This window comes from Trachemys scripta, chromosome 6 (assembly GCF_013100865.1).
Source record: "Trachemys scripta elegans isolate TJP31775 chromosome 6, CAS_Tse_1.0, whole genome shotgun sequence".
NCBI lineage: Eukaryota > Metazoa > Chordata > Testudines > Emydidae > Trachemys > Trachemys scripta.
The window spans coordinates 54,047,066-54,068,370 of NC_048303.1; the positions used below are offsets into that span (position 1 = coordinate 54,047,066).

Below are 21,305 nucleotides of genomic sequence, written 5' to 3' on the forward strand. Positions count from 1 at the left end.
GTAGTATTTTTCAGTTCACCTGATAAAATATGATTTAGTTGAGGTTGGACCTGCTTTGAGACTTGAGGTCTCTTCCAACCCTAATCTTCTATGATTCTAAGTACTGTAGTGCAATCTCTTTGTCATGAAAGTACAACTTACAAATGTAGATTTTTTTTTATTATTATTATACAACTGCACTCAAAAACAAAACAATGTAAAAATTCAGAGGCTACAAGTCCATTCCGTCCTAATTCTTCTTCAGCCAATCGCTAAGACAAACAAGTTTGTTTACATTTACAGGAGATAATGCTGCCCTCTTCTTATTTACGTCAGCAGAAAGTGAGAACAGATATTTGCATTGTACTTTTGTTGACGGCATTGCAAGGTATTTACGTGCTAGATATGCTCCTTCATACTTCGGCCACCAGAGGACATGTTCCAGACGACATGCTTCCATACTGATGACGCTCGTTAAAAAAATAATACATTAATTAAATTTGTGACTGAACTCCTTAAGGGAGAATTGTATGTCCCCTGCTCTGTTTTACTTGCATTCTGCCATAGATTTGATCTTCTAGCAGTCTTGGATGATGACCCAGCACATGTTGTTCGTTTTAAGAACACTTTCACTGCAGATTTTACAAAACGCAAAGAAGGTACCAATGTCAGATTTCTAAAGATAGCCACAGCACTCGCCTAAGGTTTAAGAATCTGAAGTGCCTTACAAAATCTGAGAGGGACGAGGTGTGGAGCATGCTTTTTGAAGTCTTAAAAGAGCAACACTTCGATGCAGAAACAGAACCACCAAAAAAGAAAATCAATCTTCTGCTGGTGCCATCTGTCTCAGATAATGAAAATGAACATGCGTCGGTCTGCTCTGCTTTGGATTGTTCTCGAGCAGAACCCATCATCAGCATGGAAATATGTCTCCTGGAATAGTGATTGAAGCATGAAGACATATGAATCTGTAGTGCATCTGGCAAATAAATAATTTGTGACGCCAGCTACAATAGTGCCATGAGAATACCTGTTCTCACTTTCTGGTGACACTGTAAACAAGAAGTGGGCAGCATTATCTCCTGCAAATGTAAACAAACTTGGTTGTCTGAGCGATTGGCTGAACAAGAAGTAGGACTGAGTGAACTTGCAGGCTCTAAAGTTTTACATTGTTTTATTTTTGAATGCATTTTTTTTTTTACATAATTCTACATTGGAAGTTCAACTTTCATGATAAAGAGACTGCACTACAGTACTTGTATTAGGTTAATTGAAAAATACAATTTCTTTTGTTTTTTTTTTACAGTGCAAATACTTGTAATCAAAATAAATATAAAGTGAGCACTGTACACTTTGTATTCTGTAATTGAAATCAATATATTTGAAAATGTAGACAATATCCAAAAAAAATTTAAATAAATGGTATTCTATTAACAGTGTGATTAATCGCAATTAATCACTATTAATTATTATAACTGCTTGACAGCCCTAATATTAATGCAAATATTATTTTTATAGAAGAACAAACAAGATGTGTTATATCTTGAAATCAATGCACAGCAACTCTGCACAATGACTGGAGACTGCTCAGTTTCTGTGTGATATACTTGTGTGGTATTAAAGCTCCTTGAATTGTGACTTGATGCTGACTGGTGAGATCCTGATCTGGTGACAAGGTCCTTTAGAATATACTACAGTATATCTTCACAATGAAGGGATGGACATATTTTCATAAGCCAGTCAGTGTTCACAATTTAAATTAAACAGTTAATGTTAAATTTCACTGGTGATAGAGAGACAAGGTGGGTGAGGCAATATCTTTCATTGGACCAACTTCTGTTGGTGAGATAGACAAACTTTCTAGCTTACACAGAGCTCTTCTTCAGGTCTTAATATTCTGGGACTGACATGGCTACAACACCACTGCATACAACTGATGATATATGATTGTAACTCAGAGCAAAAAATTGTCTGAGTTGGCTTTGCTATACTCTGGGCTCTATGTTCAGCATATTTTTCCCTAGACATGTGTACATCATGTGAATGTTAATGGGAGTCAGGACTTACATATCAAAGGGAGCGTTATCCTCATTGTTACTTAAATTATTAGGAGGAATCGATTAAGACTGCTTAAGCGAGAAAATAATATTCGGTGTTTAATTTAAACTGTCAAGGGACTTCAGTGTTAAAGCTGCAGTTAATTACAGTACATAGAATTATTAGATTTGGTTTAAATTTTAAATTTCAGTGAGTTCTACAAAACCTATTTTGAAGAAAATTAGCTTAGCAGTTTTTTTAGATATTTTTACTATGCATGTATAAAAGAATTTAATATTTTAGAATATTTGTTTCAGATTTACTGAATGATTATTCCTCATTGAGTCCTGGCCATTTATGAAATATTGAGTTTTAAAATATAGCATGTTTTAAATTTTGTGGATTAAAGTAACTTATAAATGTTGTTAAACAGGAAAGGTATACTCCCTAATTCAATATTACTTTTCATTATTTTTTGGGGGGGGGCTGTTAGACCAATCCTTAGAAGTTTTCACCCAAAAGGTTTTGTGTGAATGAAAACAGTGTGTCAGCAGAGATGTCTTAATGACCTTAATGTAGAGCATGTGATCATTTTTCCAGGTTATAATATGTGTCTTCCTCTGTGACTCAGCCATGAGTTCTGCAAACATGTCCTCACGAGTTTTCCTTTTTCTCCTTGCTACGATGGCCAGCCTGTCAGCAGTATATATTGCTGTCAGCCAGAGTTTATACTCCTGGTTTTGTTTTGCAGTTTTGTTTGTGCGCTGGAAGCCCATCTGTGGGATTGGAGGTGTAAAGGGGAGGTTGGGGGGCATCGGACAAGCTGGATAGTAATCCCCTATACATCCCCTTCAGGCTGTCCTGATTCTCACTTGCTGTGGCAGGTGACTAGTAGGCCGAGAATGGTTTTATTCAAATAGGCAAAGGGCAGACCGATGAGATATGCTGTGAAGTTATTCACTGGGATGCTTCCCCTTCCCCCCCCCTCCCCCCGAAGTTCTGCAGGAGTAGAAGGGGCTTGTAAGCTATATGGGGGGGATGGATGTGCAGCTGTTTCCTATAATGCGCATAACAAAGTCAGGCAGTTTCTCAGTCTTAGGTTCCATGTGGAGAAAATGCAGAAAAAAATAGGGTTCTGTGCTGATTGTCAGCTCCAGTGTTAGGGCATTTGTACCTCAGTGGGGAGCCGTGTTGGTTGTGCCGTCACCGGGCATATAATGTGCACTCAGACATCATGTAAACTACAAAAACTATCTAAATGCCTTTTTCTGTCAGCACTGTCTCAGTAAACTGCTGAATTTTGCACAAATGAATGCTTTTGGTATTCAAATCTGCTGCCAGACGGGAGCAGGGTACAGACTGTGACTGTGCCATGCTGGGGGAGGGAAGTGGGGGCACCATTTTGAAACAGCAAAATGGGGGGGGGGGACTCCTCGCTCACCTCCATCAACAATGATAATAATAAATTGCCAAGACAGGTACTTAATATGCTGATATTCTTTCCAAGGGATCTGACTGTTCAGTCCAGGTCTGAGTTTCTGGCTGGGAATTGGCCTCAGCTGATACAAAGCAGGAATCAGGGTCAGTTGTAGCAGGGCAAGACTGGGGCTGTCTTTCTAGGTGGCTGTCGTCAGGGTCCTGAGCAGGGCCGGCTCCAGCATTTCTGCCGTCCCAAGCAAAAAAAAAAAAAGCTGTGATCGCGATTGGCGGCGGCAATTGGGGGGAAAAAAAAAGCCGCGATCGGCGGCGGCAGTTCAGCGGCAGGTCCTTCGCTCCTAGAGGGAGTGAGGGACCTGCTGCCCCCAAATTGCCGCAGGTGCCGCCCCTCTCCCTTGGCCGCCCCAAGCACCTGCTTGTTAAACTGGTGCCTGGAGCCGGCCCTGGTCCTGAGTCTCCAAAAGATCCTGGTTCTCTGGGAAGCAGCTTCTCTCCAGCATCTTTCTGCTCATCCCCTGATGTGCCTATCCAGTCGTCCTTGTGTGAGGGAAGAGTGTGGGTAGCAGGCTCCAAATAGTGCCTAAACTGTAACTGATTATCAAAAAATGGACAAGTCACATATCCCCTCCTGAATTGTTTTTCTTTACCCCTCATTTCAACGTACTTTCTCCTGAGCTGCTTGCTCTTTGTTCTGCACTAGTCATAACCCTTCATGGATATCTGCTTTGCAACATCCACGGAAAGGTCCTTTTTCCTCTGGCTGGCCACGGAGCTTCCTGAACCAGTGCTTCTCCCCAGATGGTGATGAAATCTCAGGATTGCTCCTTGCAGCTGTATGAGGCCTGTTGTGGGCCTTCTGGACTGCAATTGCAGTTGTATCACCAGAATAATGATACAGTGGGATTCGGGAGTAAATGGGCAAAATCTGGCTATGCATCAGCTTTTAAAAGGGAGGGAGGTCTGTCTTGGAAACTTAACACCAGGGCAGGGAGGGCATACAAGTAAACAGGTTGGTAATGGTCAACCTGCAAAGAACTGTGGGTAGCTGTTGAAAGGACGCAAAAAGTGGTGCTCAGCAATTGCTTGCATGTGAACAAAAGACCGAACTAATACAATTAGAAGCAAACTTAGTCCACTTTGCCACAGAGCGCCAGAGTGCCTGATAAATAGGGAGTTAGTGCACAATGATGGGGTTTTCAAATCCAATTAATTCATTTGATCGGTTTAAAATCCCCATGTAGACAAATCCTTAGCAGACCATGTAATAATTCATTGTTTGCAGATTTGAACCGCTGGGTATTTTTGGGCATATCCATGTTAACGCTTGTTTGCAGCATAACTGCGGTGATATAAGTAGGTAAACAATGGCTCTATTCTTAATAGAGCTAGTCAGAAATTTCCATTGAAACTTTTTTTAAAATGTTGATTTTTGACAAACATCATCATGGATTTATAAGCCTTTTTTTAGTAACTATATGTTTAATGTTATAACTAAAATCAAAGGAACTGATGCTGATTCCTACTTATTATAAAGTGTTTTTCAAGTGTCCACTAATTATGCACCAATTTGGTTATGACTATTGAAATAATTTAGTAAATTATTCATGCAAATGCACAATGGATCTTTGTTTCCAAGTGTTTCACCTCCATTCAGTATTAATAATGCAGATTATATATTGGCTATTTTTCTTTAAAGCTAAGTAAATTATTTTATACATTATTTTAAATATTTGCTTTAAATTGTGTCATATTTCTCTGTGTTCCAATGCATGTTGTGTATTGGATTGTTGCTTTGACCAGAAAGATTGATTTGGAACTTAGGCTGTTATCAGAAAATCTACACTTTTTTTTTACTGATTCCTTTGTGGGTATTTTTGGTCTGGCGGTCAATATCAGAACAGAAAAAGAACATGAGTGCTAGTCTAATCTGCAGAGCAACAGTGATAGGTATGATTTATTAAAAAATTCCAGGAGGGTAACGCTTTTTAATCTATTTAAAGAAGATCAAAGCAGAAGAGGGCTGCTCTATGAGGATATTGTGGGTTTTAATAGGTCACTTAGCATGTTATTGTTCATTGCAATTAATTACAACAAAAGAAACCACACAGTCAATTCAGTCTCTGCTGCTACTTCCCCTGTTTGCACTATGTTGGTGTAATAACAGTTAATATATATTTTTACAGAAATACATGAATACGAGGAGGGTGGAGGACTCCTTCCCAATATGGAGCCAAGAAATAAAAGAAAAAGCAGTTGTCTTTTGTTGTCAGAAAAATCTAGTAGTATTTTGTGTTAGAGCCAGTTCCTGCAAAGATTTATTTACGTGAGTAACTTTACTTATGCGAGGAGACCCATTAAGTCAGTAAAATTTTGCGACTAAAGTTGTTTGTGTTTAAGCCTTTGGAGCACTTGTGGAGCAGGAACTGAGCACCTGAGAAAATGCATACCACGTCACAACGATAGTGAAGTACAGTATTTCACCAAAATCATTGCTATCATCAATACTGTGTCAGAATTTGCTGCATGGGTATGTATGTGTGTTGCACATCCTCAAACAGTTCCTAAAGGGAGCGACTTCTCCCAGGGAGGAAGGAGCCCTATCTCTGGAAGTGATTCTGAAAGGAGATTCAGGATGTGGGTGTTGCTCCATGCTCTCTGCCTGGAGGAGAAAGCTAAACTATTTTGTACTAGCAGCAGGAGGGGACCTATCTGTGTATTCTCTTCCTGTAATAAATGCATATTGTTTTGTTAAACTTGTGCCTGTGTTGTTCCAGGGACTCCATCTGCTTGTGTAGCTCACATACCAATAAGGAAACCACAAGGTCTTGTAATGATACCAAATTAATCCAGAATTTATGTTCAGGGCTACATTAACTCCAAAAGAAGAACAGATCTTATTTTATTTCTCCTCTCAGGCCCTGAATGTCCCTGTGCTGTTATGACCATCTCTTTGATTGTGACCTGTGAGTTACGGGTGTCTCCAGAACCTGTTAAAACTTCTTGCAAATCATGCACAGGGGTCTCGATAGAGTGTTCCTCTCTAGCAGATATATCACTGCCTCCTTAGCACTCCTTGGAAATAAGACTAAATTATGTTTCTCAGATTGGTTTTCCCAAGGTGGTAGCACTTCATGTTACTTTTAGACTACTAGGTCAACCCTTTATCTTACTTTCACACATCTTCTTATATAGTGAACTTATTTTAGCATTTACCCATAATGGCACTGAAAGCTACCAATATCAAATATTTAAGAAGTAACTCAATGTAATTTAGCTAATACAGTATATAATATACTTACATCTGTAAGGCCTTTTCAGCTTTTATTCTCCCATCATGCTGAAAAGTTTGGCTGGAACCTTCTCAGGATTGGCTGGTTCTAGCTGGCAAGGGCATGATACTTGGGTAAGTCTGTTTCCCTACAAACTATAACACACAGCTAAATCTGCCAGAGCCTATCATCCTCAATTGCTATTACATATTTTCTTTGACCAAATGTAGCTAATCTAGCATTAATAAGATCCTTCATATTCTATATCCAAAGTAAGGAAGATTATATAATTTAAATTAAATATTTGAATAAATGATTCTTACAACAAACTGTTGGAAATTCAGTAGTTTCAAAATATTTTCACTGCGTAATTATGGGACAATGCTTCCCCCTGTTCAGAGGAGATGTGAATATGCAGTCATAATAAATGCTAAAACAAATCCACCATTTAATAAGAAAATTGAAAGGAAGATATGTCTAGTCCAGAAGTAGCACAAAGTGAAAGCTCAGATCAAACTTCACCAGTTCTTGACGTTCTTACCTATAAAGGGCCAGATTTTCAAAGCTCAGCCGTCAGGTAATGCTCACAAAAATATATCTGGACATGTATAATGTGCACCATTAAAAAAGAAAAGTTTACCGTCCTATGGTGGTCATTATTGGACATTATTTGTGGTATTCACTATAGGCAGGTTTAGGGTCTCAGTTTAAAAATATGGTTCAAATCTCAACAACTTTTGGAAAAGTTCTTCGGTCCTGCAGAGATTTCTGTCCATTTTATGATGCATCCTGACCACTTTGTTCACTGTTTTGTTTTGGGTTATTTTTATAATGCTCCACATCATAGAATTTAAGCACTTATATGGACCATGCCCTCTTACATCTCCTACTACTTACTTTACATTTTCCTCCTATTATTTCTGTTTTCCAAATATCTATTCTTATTGCTTCTAAATTCTAACCCATCTACTTCCTGCTTGACTGCTATGTAGGACCGGATTAAAGAATTTTGCAGCACTCTGCATTATGGAAATTGGGCCCTCCTCCCCTTCTTCCTTAAACTAGACAGAGCATGTGATATGCAGACTGTAAATATGAGATTATTGTTACCATCAGCGTTAGATCTTTCTCAGCAGAAAATACAGAAGTATCACTGACAGAGAGAAGACTTTGTGTTCTAATACTCAAAATACAGTAGCATAAGAACACAAACAGGATTTGAATATAATATATTATAATATATAGTCGTATATAGCCCCAAACAAAGTGACTGATATATAAATACCCAACAAAAACATGGCCTTAACTATAGTGGTACAGGGGCTTCTTCTGAGATCGGAGGCTAGTAGAATGCATTATATCACTGTAGTCCAGGTTTTATGACAAGTCACTCTCAATGGACACTTAAAGCAAAGGTGTCAATTCTGGACTGCTCTATCGTTGAGCAGTCATAGCTTTTAGTTCTGCTCATCCTGGAGAATAATCATTCTGCTTCAGCATTTCTAACTGGCAATGTGAGGTAAATACGATGAGCGATGTCCACATCTGGAAAAGTGGATTCCAGGTGGCAAGACTTCAACTGCTTTATTAGGTTAATTGGCAATTTACAAGCTTCATTTTTAGCAAAGGATTCATACTGTTCAAACTCCTCTTCAAAAGTTACTTTGAGATCAGATGGATAGTTTGCAAACAAAGCTGCAGCTGCAAAATGTAACTTGGTGTGGAGCATATTGCTGAAGTTGGTTGGGAAGCCAAAATCCTTATATAGGCTTCCCAAAGATTTTGCAGAGACACTTTCAAATTGTCAGTTATGATATTAAAAGTTTCTATTCTAAACTCTTCTGGCCCCCACCGCTCCACATTGGATTCACATGCCTGTTTCCATTTTGGGACATGAGGAGTTTCACTGTAATAGTCTTGAGATACAGTTGGTGCCTTTGACTTTCAAAATGCTGCTCCAGTTTCAAACTGACCCCTTGGGTGCAATAAAAAAAATCACCAGGTGACTGCAGGAGTTGGATAGCAGAACCAACATTGATTTCTGCTTTTTAAAATGGCTGAAATCACCGAAGGACATGATTCCATAGCTCTGCCATAAATGTGGTTTCAAGAAAGGTCCATCTTGTCTTGCAGAAACTGTGCTTTTGTTTGTGTAATCCCAAATGCAGTGGTGTCTTTGACTTTATCCGGAGCTTCTCGTGATACATACACAATTGTGACATAGGGCTTTTGTGGATTCAGCATGGCAGTACCAAAGGATGCTGGACAGAGATTTTAGAACCAAAACAGGATTATTTTCTTTTCCTTTAAATCCCTCAATAAGGATTTTCCAGCGATGCATTTAGACAGCAGAGAGGGTGTAGAGTCATTGGAGGAAGCCAAAAAAATTCACTGCTTGGACACAGGTTGCCAAAAAGATTCAGAGAATGTGCTGCACGAGGGACCTAATCTCCTACAGAATTAATATGCCTAATACGTGTCTGAAGGCATGTTGGCAGCATTGACATTAGGTCTGACAGCAATAATCCAAAATATTAATACAAAGTTTGTTTAAAGTAGACAGCACATTCTCTGCAAGGCTTGGCACATATTTTAGAAAATGTTCAACAGGATTTCCACTTTTGTTAAAAAAATGAACAATGAATGCTAGCTGATCCATGAGAAATATCAGGAGTACTGTCAACTGCAAGAGAGTAATATTTGGCAGTGTAAATTTCCTCTTGTATTGCTCTTAGAACTTTCTTCCACATCAGTTAAAAATCTCATCACAGATAGTGGAGGAAATATGATGGTTTTCCATGTCCAAACTTCTTGATATGACTTGCAAGGAAGTTACCAAATTTGGAAATTAGCTCCAAAATTCTCCCCAAAATTCCACTGTGAATAGATCCAGTGTTTTCCTCATCCCAGTGAAATGGGAGTCATCCTTCAGCAAGAAATTTCATTACCTTCACAACTTGCTGTAGCACCTCTTAGACTTGATTCTGATCAACAGGGAGGGATTGGTTGTGAATCTGAAGATGGAAGGCAATTTGCATGAAAGTGATCATGAAATGATACATTTTATTATTCTAAAGAAAGGAAGGCGTGAAAGCAGCATAAGAACAATGGACTTCAAAAAAAGCAGACTGTAACAAATTCAGAGAAATGGTAGTAAAAATGGGAAGAAAATCTAAGGGGAAAAGGAGTTCAGGAGCGCTGACAGTTTATCTGCTTAGCGGGGAGGGAGAGCTAATAACTGATGATATCAAGAAAGGGTGAGGTGTTTAATACCTATTTTGCTTCAGTCTTCACTAAATAAAGTTAATGGTAACCAGATAATCAATACAATTAATTTTGACAACATAGGGGAAGGAACACAAGCCAATATAGGGAAAGAAAAGGTTAAAGAATATTTAGATCAATTAGATGTATTCAGGTTGGGAAGTCCTGATGAAATTTATGCTCAGTACTTAAGAAACTAGCTGACGCAATCTCGAAAACATTAGTGGTTATGTTCAATGACTCATGGAGGTTCCAGAGGACTGGAGAAGGGCAAACATAGTACCTGTCTTTTAAAAGGGGGAACAAAGAGGATCTGGGAAGTTATAGGCCAGTCAGCCTAACTTTAATACTTGGAAAGATACTGGATCAAATTATTAAACAATCAATTTGTAAGCACCAGGAGAATAATCGAGTTATAAGGCGTAGCCAGCATAGATTTGACAAGAACAAATGATGCTAAACCAAAATGATTTCCTTTTTTGACAGGGTTACTGGCCTAATGGATTGGGGGTAGTAGGAGACATGATATATCTTGATTTTACTAAGGCTTTTGACACAGTCGCACATGACATTCTCATAAGCAAACTAGGGAAATGTGATCTAGCTGAAATTACTATAAGGTGGATGCAATACTGGTTTAAAGAGTATACTCTGAGTATATATATTAATTGATCACTGTCACACTGGGAGTACCTATCTAGTGGGATCTCATGGGAGTACCTGGTTCTGGTACTATACAGTATTTTCATTAGTGATGTAGATAATGGAATGGAGAGCAGGGCCGGCTTTAGGCCGATTCAGCCAATTCGGCTGAATTGGGCCCCGCGCCAAGAGGGCCCCGCGCTGCAGCTCTCCACCCCACCCTCAGCTCACTTCCCCCTCCTCCCCTCCCCTGAATGCTCCGCCCCCTGTTCCTCCTCCTTCGCGGGAAGTCTGAAAAGAAGCAGGGGCGGGCAGGCAGCACCAGGTAAGCTGGGGTGGTGGGGGCGCGAGAAGGGCTCCGGGAAGGCGTGGCCCGTTCCCGCCGAGCACGCAGGCCCCAGCGGCTCTGGCCCGGCTTGGCTCCAGCCCGGCCCCCGCGGCGCGGCTCGGGTTGGCTCCGGCCCGGCCCGGTCCCCGCGGCTCGGGTCGGCTCCGGCCCGGCCCAGTCCCCGCGACGCGGCCCCCGCGGCGAGGCTTCGGCGCAGCCTGCGCGGTGCGGCTGCGGGTCGGACCCAAGCCCGGCAACCCTGGCCAGAGCGCGGCTCGATTCCTGGGGGCGGGGCTTGCAGTAAGCCCCGCCCCCAGGAATCGGGCCCTGCTCTTGCTAAAGCCGGCCCTGATGGAAAGTATGCTTATAAAATTTGCAGTGACACCAAGCTGGGAGTGGTTTGCAATCACTTTAGAAGACAGGATTGGAATTCAATACAATCTTGACAAATTGGAGATTTGGTCTGAAATCAACAAGATGATATTCAGTAAAGACAAGTGAAAAGTATTTCATTTTGGAAGGAAAAATCCAATGGACAATGCCAAAATAAAATGGGGAATAACTGTCTAGGTGGCAGTACTTTTGAAAAGGATCTGGATATTCTAGTGGATCACAAATTGAATATGAGTCAGTGTGATGCAGTTGTGAAAGGCTAATATTCTGGGCTGTAGTAACAGGATTCTTGTATGTTAGACACAAGAGGTAATTGTCCCAGTCTACTTGGCACTGGTGAGGCCTCAACTACAGTACTGTGTCCAATTCTGGGCACTACACTTTAGGAAAGATGCAGACAAATTGGAACAAGTCCAGAGGAGAGCAACAAATATTTAGAAAACCTGGCTGATTGGGAAAGGTTAAAAAATTGGGTATGTTTAGTCTGGAGAATAGAAATGGGTTGGTAGGGGGAGTACCAAATAGGTTAAGAGCTCTTTGTAAAGATCAATTGTTCTTTATGTCCGCTGAAGGTGGGACAATAAGTAATTGGCTTAATCTGCAGCAAGAGAGAAGAGAGATTTCGGTTAGATACTAGAACGTTTTTCCTAACTATAAGTAGAATTAAGTAGGTTTCCAAGGAAGGTTGTGGAATCCCCATCATTGGAGATTTTTAAGAACAGGTTGGACCAACCATGTCAGTGACAGTCTAAGTATAGCTGGTCCTACATAAGTGTAGGGGGCAGGACTTGATGACCTCTTAGGTCCCTTCCAGCCCTATATTTCAGTGATTCTTTTACACCATTTCTCTCTTTGAAACTGAAGTGACAGCTCAGTGTCAATATGCTGATTTACTTTAGATACCTTAACATAAGAAATCATGACAAATTGATAGTCACGGTTACTCTCATGCTCTGTAATTCAAGCAGTAGAATGAGCCCAATCACTGAATCCATCACAAAAAGCATTCTTCTTGTCTGAAAAAAGCCTGCAGATGAAACAGAACATAGCACTAAATGGAAGCGACTACAGCAACCATTCCCACATGACTGTTTCTCTGTTGACCAGCTTTCAAGAGAGAGTGTCTCTCTGGACACAGATGATAACTGTAAGGCTGATCACCCATGTGTTTGTACAGCTGTTCAGATATTTTGAAATCTACATAATGGTTTTGGCAATTGGATTCAATCCTGTACTTTTGGACAGTATCAACTACCTGCCATTTGGCTGGATCTGTCGATGAAGATGATTGTGAAACAATATTGTGTAAGGTGAGATTGCTTATCTCCATCTCAGCCTCAGCCATATGTAGGTGAGCATAAGGAGGGCCCTTACAACTTGTTCTGCATTAGACTGTACTGGGCCTTTTCAGTGGCACAGACTAAACTTGACATTCCCTGCACTGCAACATCAACATGAGTTACCACTAGATTTGAAAAAAATCGCTCAGTTTCAGTACTTTGCTAAGTAACCCTTTGTCCTGCAGTTCCTTTTGTTTAATCAATTTTCAATTAGAGGAGCTTCTCATTTGTTTCCAATATGCCATTTAAATTAGTTAATTTTATATAACTATAGTGTGCACATCTTGATTTTTTTTTTTTGGTCATTCGCACTTCATAAAGGTATGTACGTTCAGGGGCTGCTCTAGCTACAGGCAAACTCGGCAGCTCAACATGCTAAGAGGCTTTCCCTCCTTTTAACCAGATCTTCCATTTTAATGCACGCATTCTTTGGACAACATAGTTTTCAAGGATTTGTTCTGGAGAACCGAAGTTTTAGAAAATAAATAGGCAGGTCATTGTGCACTGGTACTTATGTGTCTGAAAATTGTTTTAAAGTAATCAAAAGTAAGAAAAAAAATGTGACAGGCAGATATAAAATTCCAGTTAACTTTTGAAAACAATTCAACTGTTTAATATTAATCTGCATATCTCCCAGAAGATTCCACCATATGATCTTCCCTCAGTTTCCTTCCTAGCATCCCTTTGTTCAGTCCTATGCATGTCTCTTAAGGTTAGATCAAGTCATAGTTTGCAACAAAGATGTAACATTTAGTTTTTGGCTTTTTGAATGTAATCCATTGATCTTCGCTTGCATCAGATTTCTTTAAAGAGGTACTAGAGCAGACTGGGCATGAAATTAAGTGCCATTGCTAAATTATTGATTGTAGCCTCCTTTACTTGTATTATACAATCCTCTGCAGTTTATGCTGACTTGTAAGTAAGCTTTTTCATTAGCATCTTGGACAAGTCAAATGCTACGCAGCTTGGCTAAAACAACTTCCAGTTTCCCAGAAAATACTAGATTAATCTACAAAATAGTCCACTATTGCAAAAAATCCTAAGAGTGACCAACCTGATGGTAATGTCATATAGGAAAAATATACTGAATTGGCTGAAGATTATCTCAGTCTCTGGGTGGATGGGAATGCCTTGCATTGCACAACAGGGAACCCTCTAGCCACTTGGTGAATGACATTGATAAGTTTCCAAAGTTTCCAGTCCTCTTTTCTTGAAAGATTGTGGCTTCAGTTTGGGGGACATGATGGGAGAAAGTTAAAGGAGTAAAATAAACTCTGCAGAATCCGATCAAGAAAAGGCGGACTCCAGTCTTGTGAGGGTAAAAAAGTGCTAAAGCTGAAGGGGAAGCTTTCCCATCAAAAAGCCAAAGGGCAGCAGCATAGAGAAATAACCCTACCAACAACTTTCTTGTCTCCTATCACAGTAATCTGTTTAGAGTTGGTTCACAAAATGTTAATACTCAGGAATCTGGACAAGGAAACAGCTGCCTACGACAGCAGAATCTGCCTAGGGCTGGTGCCGAACCTGACTGGCACTGCGCTGCAACCCTGGGGTGACCGCACCACTCACTCAAATTTGGACAACTTTGTCCAAATGAAGCTGAAATTGCCAAGGCAAAGTTTACAGAACCTTTTGCTCCACTAGTTCTGTGGGATAAAATAAATGTTATTTTAAGATGTGAAAATCTTGAGTATGTATCACCTTCACTTATTTTCTGACATTATGTATACTACATACTAATACATTTTAAGGAATCAGATATTCACATTGCATGAGAACTAGTGCAGCATTCTCATATGAAGATTTAGATGTCTCTCTCTGCAGATATTTTCAGTGTAAATTCAGAGATCCATTTGGTCAAACATAGATACAAAGGCTTTGTGTTAGATATTCCTATCAGTGTACAGTATGTAACCAATGTAGCTATCTTGCTTATAAAAGGTCTACAAGGAAAAAACAAATTGACTTAATTTTTTCCTTCTTTTTAGCTGCTGCTTGTGTTTAAATTGCTCAATTTAAGTAGCACACTGTAAAACTACAAAAATATACTGCAGTGTGAATAAATTATCATCTTTTAATTCTTGTTCTGAGTAATAGTAAATGATTAACACCAGCTGTTTCTGAAGAGTATTTTTTTTATTATTAGAAGTAATAAAAACCAAGGAGCATGTCTGCTGTAGTGAAACTTGTGGTTAACTGAAACAGAAGTCTGCAGGCCTCATTTTCTTTAAGGGAGGTTCACCAAACTCTAACAGAAACATTGTGATCATGAAGAGAGAGGTTCTAAAAGCAAACTTTATGGGCTGTAGACACATGCTGATTGATTTGTTTAATTTTTTTTTCCCACACAGTAAGACTTTCTTTTAATTTTAAATAATCACATAGAGGTGTACACAGATCTCAAAGCAGGATCCTGGGGTGAAATCTTAGTCCCATGGAAGACAGTGGGAATTCCTGGTTGACTTCAATGGGGACAGTATTTCATCCCCCAGTGTTTGGCATTAGAGATATGGTTTCAAATTATCAACCCGCCCACCCCATTCAGCTTTGGAAACAATTAATGGTACACTATGGTTGTACATTAAATTTGAATTTACATGGGCTGTGTATGTGTGTGTGCTTTTTTGTACTCATGGAATGTTCAGATTTGTTTTTAAAATTATTTTTAATGTATGAATAATGCATCAGGAAAACTCATTCATTGGGGAAAAATAGTCTGTCTCTCTTTAAATGAACAGTTGTATGAAGTGTCTGATTTTATTCATTTGTATTTTGACACTGATGAAGGTTCTGAGCTGGAATGAGTAGGTTTTAATTTCCTTCTATTTAATCACCAGGCGAATTTTTCTTAATATCGTAATATGATTTCATCACCACCATTTTTGGTTAATCAGTTCAAACAATTGTTACATAAGTAAATAACTGTCAGGCAGGGATCGTGACAGAGATAAGTTTCTCTTCAACATCAATAAGTAAAGATTCCAATGTATTTTTTACTTTTATTTGGTCAGTATGTCAGAAAAACCTTGTAAGTGTCCTGATCCCTTTCTCAGTGATATGTTCTTACTAGCATTCTGCTTCATCCCCTGTATGGCACAAAAAATCTCTCACACAAATTGGTGCAATTTGCAGCTTTTCCTTTTGAGTCACTAGTTAACCTTAAATGAAGCTGTTTCAGGCCAAATGGGATGGCCATGACAAAGCACGGTTGCCTGTACAGCCACCATATGGAGAAGCATATACTGCTGCAGTTTTTAATATTCATAGAACAAAGTCTGCAGCTTAGAGTTCCAAGTCCCATTCACAAACAAAACTGCTCCACAGTGGAGCGTGTGTTACCGAAAAGAAATTCCGAACTATTGGCTAAAAGCAAAACCTATTCCCAAATGGAGAAATAGAACTGGTTTATCCCTAAAGAGAAAGGAAAAAAAAAACATACCTTTCTCATTCACAAAAATGGTAGATTTAGCCTATTCTGCATTCTTTATGTGAATGATTAGATCCTTCTAGATAATGTGTTAGTAGAAGTATTTTATCTGTAGTAGAATTCACAGAAGCCAGATCTGAAATTCACTGAGCTCCAACTCACATTTTAACAAGATTTTTTTTCTTTTAGATTTTGTTTTGTTTTGTTTTGTGGTGCTAGTAGTTAAAAACAAATAATGGAAAATAACAGTTCTAACTATAATAATGCCTCTGTTAAGAAGAGTCATGCCAGTGTAGCAAAGGAAGTATAGCCATCTGGTGTCTAGGATGAGATGCCTCAGAACAGCATGGTAGAGAACAGCTTACTGTTCCGTAAAAGTATCTTATAACTTCACCCTAAGACCTGTTGCACACTGCAACATATAGGCAAAGGACTGATTATTTATCAGGCCAGCAGACTACTTCTTTGAGCCTTGGTGCACTTGGTAGGAGGATGGTATAGCTGGTACCCAACCTACTGCTGTTTTGAGTTCGAGGTTGCAATCTTGTCCTACTTGACACTCCTTTCATCCACTAATGCAACAGCACAGTACAGGACATGATTTTTCCTTGCGTCCAGATTTCATAACATGCTTTTGAGGCAAGAAGCAGGAGTGGGTGTACTATAAGTTAGGTTTATAAATATATATCATGTGCTGTTTTGAGAATATAAAAGAGAACCTATCCTGCACATTTCATCATGTTATCTAGAAATTTTTCAACAGGGCAGTGAAATGCAAATATATTTGATGCATGTTACTTCACAAAATTGTTCTGTTTACAACGGATTTGAACTTTATATGATGAGCTGGCAGGAAATCAGGCAGGGTTCCAACTATGTGAAGTTCAAATCCATTGTAAACAGAATCACTTTGAGACATTTTTCATTGTCAGGGTTTTCTACAAATGTGATATAACATGCAAATCAAGAAATGACAAAAGTCCATTAACATGCTTACAAAATAGGTCAGACTTATGATGCTGAGTCAATGGGAGCTCTGCTATTGATTTCAATTGAGCTAAAATTTTACCTCAGGATGAACATTAAATACATTTATCCCAAAGCATCACATTCCATTACTAATTAGTTTCTGAATTGAGTGGTAAATCATTGTAAATCATTCTGGCTTTCATCCCAACTGAAATTAAACTTGCCGATTACTTAATATTATTAATGTTGATTGGTTCCAATATGTATACACATGTCTCTCTTACAGATTTCGTTTCTTGCCTCAGCTTACATAAGTCAAGAGCTCTCAGAGGAAAGCTGCTCTGCCCTGGGATCTATTACACATTACATTTACCTTTGCCAGTTCAGCTGGATGTTCATTCAGGTTAGTATCTTTCTCTTACTCATTCACCAAAATCTGCTTAAGGGCAACTGACACTTGTACTGCATTTATGTCATTTCTTAATGTGTCTGTCATCACATTCCAGTGATACTTATGAGGCAAAGAACTTAAATAATCCCTACTAACTAACCCTAGAGTGAAAGAGATCTAGAAATAAATTTTCAAATCAGTTTAGAGATGTATACCACTAAGTTCCATTAACATCCACGGCCCTTGTGCACTAAATCCCAGTTTGAAAATGTACCCAGTAGGAAGTACATTATCAAAACTGAAGAAACTGCTTTTGTAAGAGCTAATGGAATTTCTAAATGCATCTTCCTTACATTGTTTTGAAAAAGTCTCTTCAAGTTGAAATACTAGTTACAAGTTATATTGGTCATCATAGTCAATGTCAGTTTGTACTTTAGACCCATGTAAAATGAAAAATCTACTTCTTAATTTAAGTTGAGAAGTATGGCATAGAGAAAAGCTATTATAAGGCCAAAATGCTGCATCAGATCTACTGAAAAAGTAAACACATTCACAGACATGGCCAGGAGTGTGAGACAGAAGGCTTAATTCAGACATGATATAAGCAAAGTAAAACGCTTGTGGAAATCTCTGGACTAAATCTATTAGTTGTGTAAACGTGTGATGTAAATTGGTCAAAGCAACCGTGAGATAAATCAGGGAAGGGTCCATCATGCATCCTCTGCAGATCTGCATTTAGCATCACATGCAGCTCTGCACATATGTGCTTACAGTATTGACAGGATTTGGGTGCATCATGTTTATAGTATATAATATCATATTTGCAGCACCTTCACTTAAATTGCTTTATTTTGTCTCACACCCTGTCCAGCATACAGGATTGGGCCCTATGTAAGCACAAAATTCAGCAGAGATAAATTATGCTGTAACTGTGTGCTGCTTTGACCTTAGTAACGGAAAGACGTAAAAAAAAAAAATTCTTCTCCACTTCCTTGTGCTTTGTCAAGAGGCTAATATAAACATTGAACAAAAACAAAAGGCAGCTCTCTACCATGGGTCCCAAGCCTTCTGTGCCTGTTAGCCTTAAATTGCAGTAATTGAGGAAAAGAAACACAGTCAGCCTAAAACATACAATCACCTTTTTTGACCACTGCTGAACATTCAACAGAGATCTTCCTTGAGCTATACATAGTGATGCCTAGTTTTTTTTCCTGAGTTGATACAATTAGAACCCAATAAAATGTATGAGTAATTCAAATTATTCCCTTGAATATGCATTACTTTCCATTTGTCAATACTGAACTACTTCTGCTGATATGGCGCCCATTCACCTGGTTTGGTTAGCAATCTCTGAAGTTTCATGCAGTTTTCACTGGTCTTGACTAACCTAAATAATTTTGTCATTTTCAGATTTAACCATCTCACTGTCTACCTCATTTCCAGATAATTGATCAATATATTAAACATCACATATTCCGGTATGGAACTTTATGACACCCTACTGGTAACCCTTCCCTGGATAATTGGCCATTTATTCCTACTCTTTGTTTTCTGTCTTTTAGCCAGTTTCTGGCTGTACCTTTCAGGCCATAACTACTGAGTTCCTATAGTACAGTGGTGGGCAGCCTGTGGCCCGCATGCAGCTCATCAGGGTAATCTAATTGCGGGCTGAGACATTTTGCTGATGTTGACTGTCCATAGGCATGATCCCCCGCAGCTCTCAGTGGTCATGGTTCGCCGTTCCCAGCCAATGGGAGCTGCGGGAAGTGGTGGGCTGCAGGGACATGCTGGCCGCTGCTTCCCACAGCTCCCATTGGTCAGGAGCAGAGAACTGTGGCCATAGGTATTAGCTTCTGCTGGCGCCGGTGGGTGCTCAACCCGCCCCTGCCCCAACTCCGCCCCACCCCCATTCCAACCCCTTCCCTGCCCCAACTCCGCCCCTCCCTGCCCCTATTCCAACCACTTCCCCAAATCGCCTGCCTCTTCCCCACCTCCTCCCCTGAGCGCACCATGTTTCTGCTCCTCCCCCTGCCTCCCAGAGCTTGTTACGCCCTGAAACAGCTGTGGGGAGGAGAAGTGGGGATGCAGTGCGCTCAGGGGAGGAGGTGGAGGTGAGGTGAGCGGGGGTGGGGTGGGGAGCTTGGCTGCCGGTGGGTGCAGCACTGGAGCACCCACAAAGTCGGCACCCATAACCATGGCCACTGGGAGCTGTGGGGGGGCCGTACCTGCAGATGGTCAACTTCAGCAAAATGTGTCTCAGCCTGCAATCAGATTACCCTGATGAGCTGCATGTGAGCCGCAGGTTGCCCACCACTGTTACGGTAGCTTTTTATGAAAAATGTTGTCAAAGACTTTTGGAAAGTACTCTTGCACCTTTTTTTGTTCCAACCAGCTAATTAAAGTTCAGAGCCCTCAGGGGTGTTCTGTTAGGAGGAGAAATTGGTGGGAGGTGTTTCTTTGATACATCTTGTTTCTTGACAAGGAATGTACAAAGTCCCACTTTTCCAAATGCTGGAGGAACCAAGAGCAACAGGAGCAGTTTCTAAGTTTACAGCCTTTTTTGACAGTAAACTCTTTTCCTAGCTTTCCCCTGGGTCATACTGTACTAAGAGGCTACTGCTTAGCTTTCTTGCTTTTTGCCTCTGCTTTTCTCTCTGTTCGGTTCTTCCCAGTTTCTCTGTGTCCTGCCTTCCCTCAAGCACTCTCACACACAATGCACAAACAATACTCGGCAAAAGCCCTCTGCCTACTCAGTCCAAAACTCATATGTGGGTTTAAATAACCCTTTTGTCTTTAGTAGGGGCTTGTGATTAATTTATCCTCGCTGTTATGTTAATTGAAGGGTGAATTCACACCCATCAGTCTCAGCGAGGATTTAACTTGTCCCATGAGACAAGGTTTCACTCATCTTATAAAAAATATATCATCCAGTTCTTCTTTAGGCACTATTTTTGATACATTAGATACAGTTTTCCTTGGCAAAAGCCCATGCTCATTAGATCATGTTACGTTATTATCTTTTAGGTGTTTTATAGTTTTACTTTTAATTATCAGCTTGACCAAGTACTGAAATAAGGCTTACTGGTTTGTAATTCCCAGATCACCTGTCCACCCTTTTTTAAATGTAGGTCCTACATTTGCTACCTTCCAGTCCTCTAAAATCAGCTTCTACATATACCAATGAGGTTGCTTCCCCCCCCCCCCCCCCCCCCCCCCCCCCTCCCTTCATTCTTAGACATCCAAGAGATCTGAAGGAGTCTATCATCTGAGCCTGGTGAATTCATGCTATTAAATTTACCAGTTTGTTCCAGCACCTCTTCTTCTGACATCTCAGTCTCTTATAGCGCTTCATGTGAAAACTCCTGACTTTGTGTAGACCTACATTGAAATTAGCTTCTCCTCTTGTGTGTTCTCAGGCTAGTCATTCCAAAAAGCAATCATTTAGCTCTCTAAACATTTGTAACCTTTGCTGATGTATATGTATTTTATTAGACTTTGGCTCTTTGATCTATCTTGATAGTTACATACTCAATATCTGCTACCTCATTTGGAGGCCTGTAGTATAAACCTAATACTATACTTGTTTCCTACAAGTTCAGTTGCATAGTCCAGTCCACTCCGAATTTCTCTCTCTTTCTCAGTGGAATCTTGCAAATACAGCACTACTTCCCCACCTCTTCAATCTAATCTGTTTGTCTTCTATAGTTTGTAGTCAAATATACTATCACGTTGATTTTTATCATTCTACCAAAGTTCAGTAAATGCCTATAATGTCAAAATCCTCATCCATTCTAATTCACCTGTATTTTTAGCTTCTTGCCTTTATATG

At 39.8% G+C, this 21,305-nt stretch overlaps 1 protein-coding gene across 1 annotated transcript in view; it reads left to right on the forward strand.

The window, feature by feature from the left end:
- Positions 1 to 21,305, forward strand: part of ADGRV1 (adhesion G protein-coupled receptor V1) — a 438,752-nt gene that overhangs the window by 292,566 nt on the left and 124,881 nt on the right. The window contains exon 85 of the mRNA XM_034773174.1: positions 17,372 to 17,488. Within this exon, the coding sequence (XP_034629065.1) occupies positions 17,372 to 17,488 (117 nt within the window). The remainder of the gene's footprint in view (positions 1 to 17,371; positions 17,489 to 21,305) is intronic.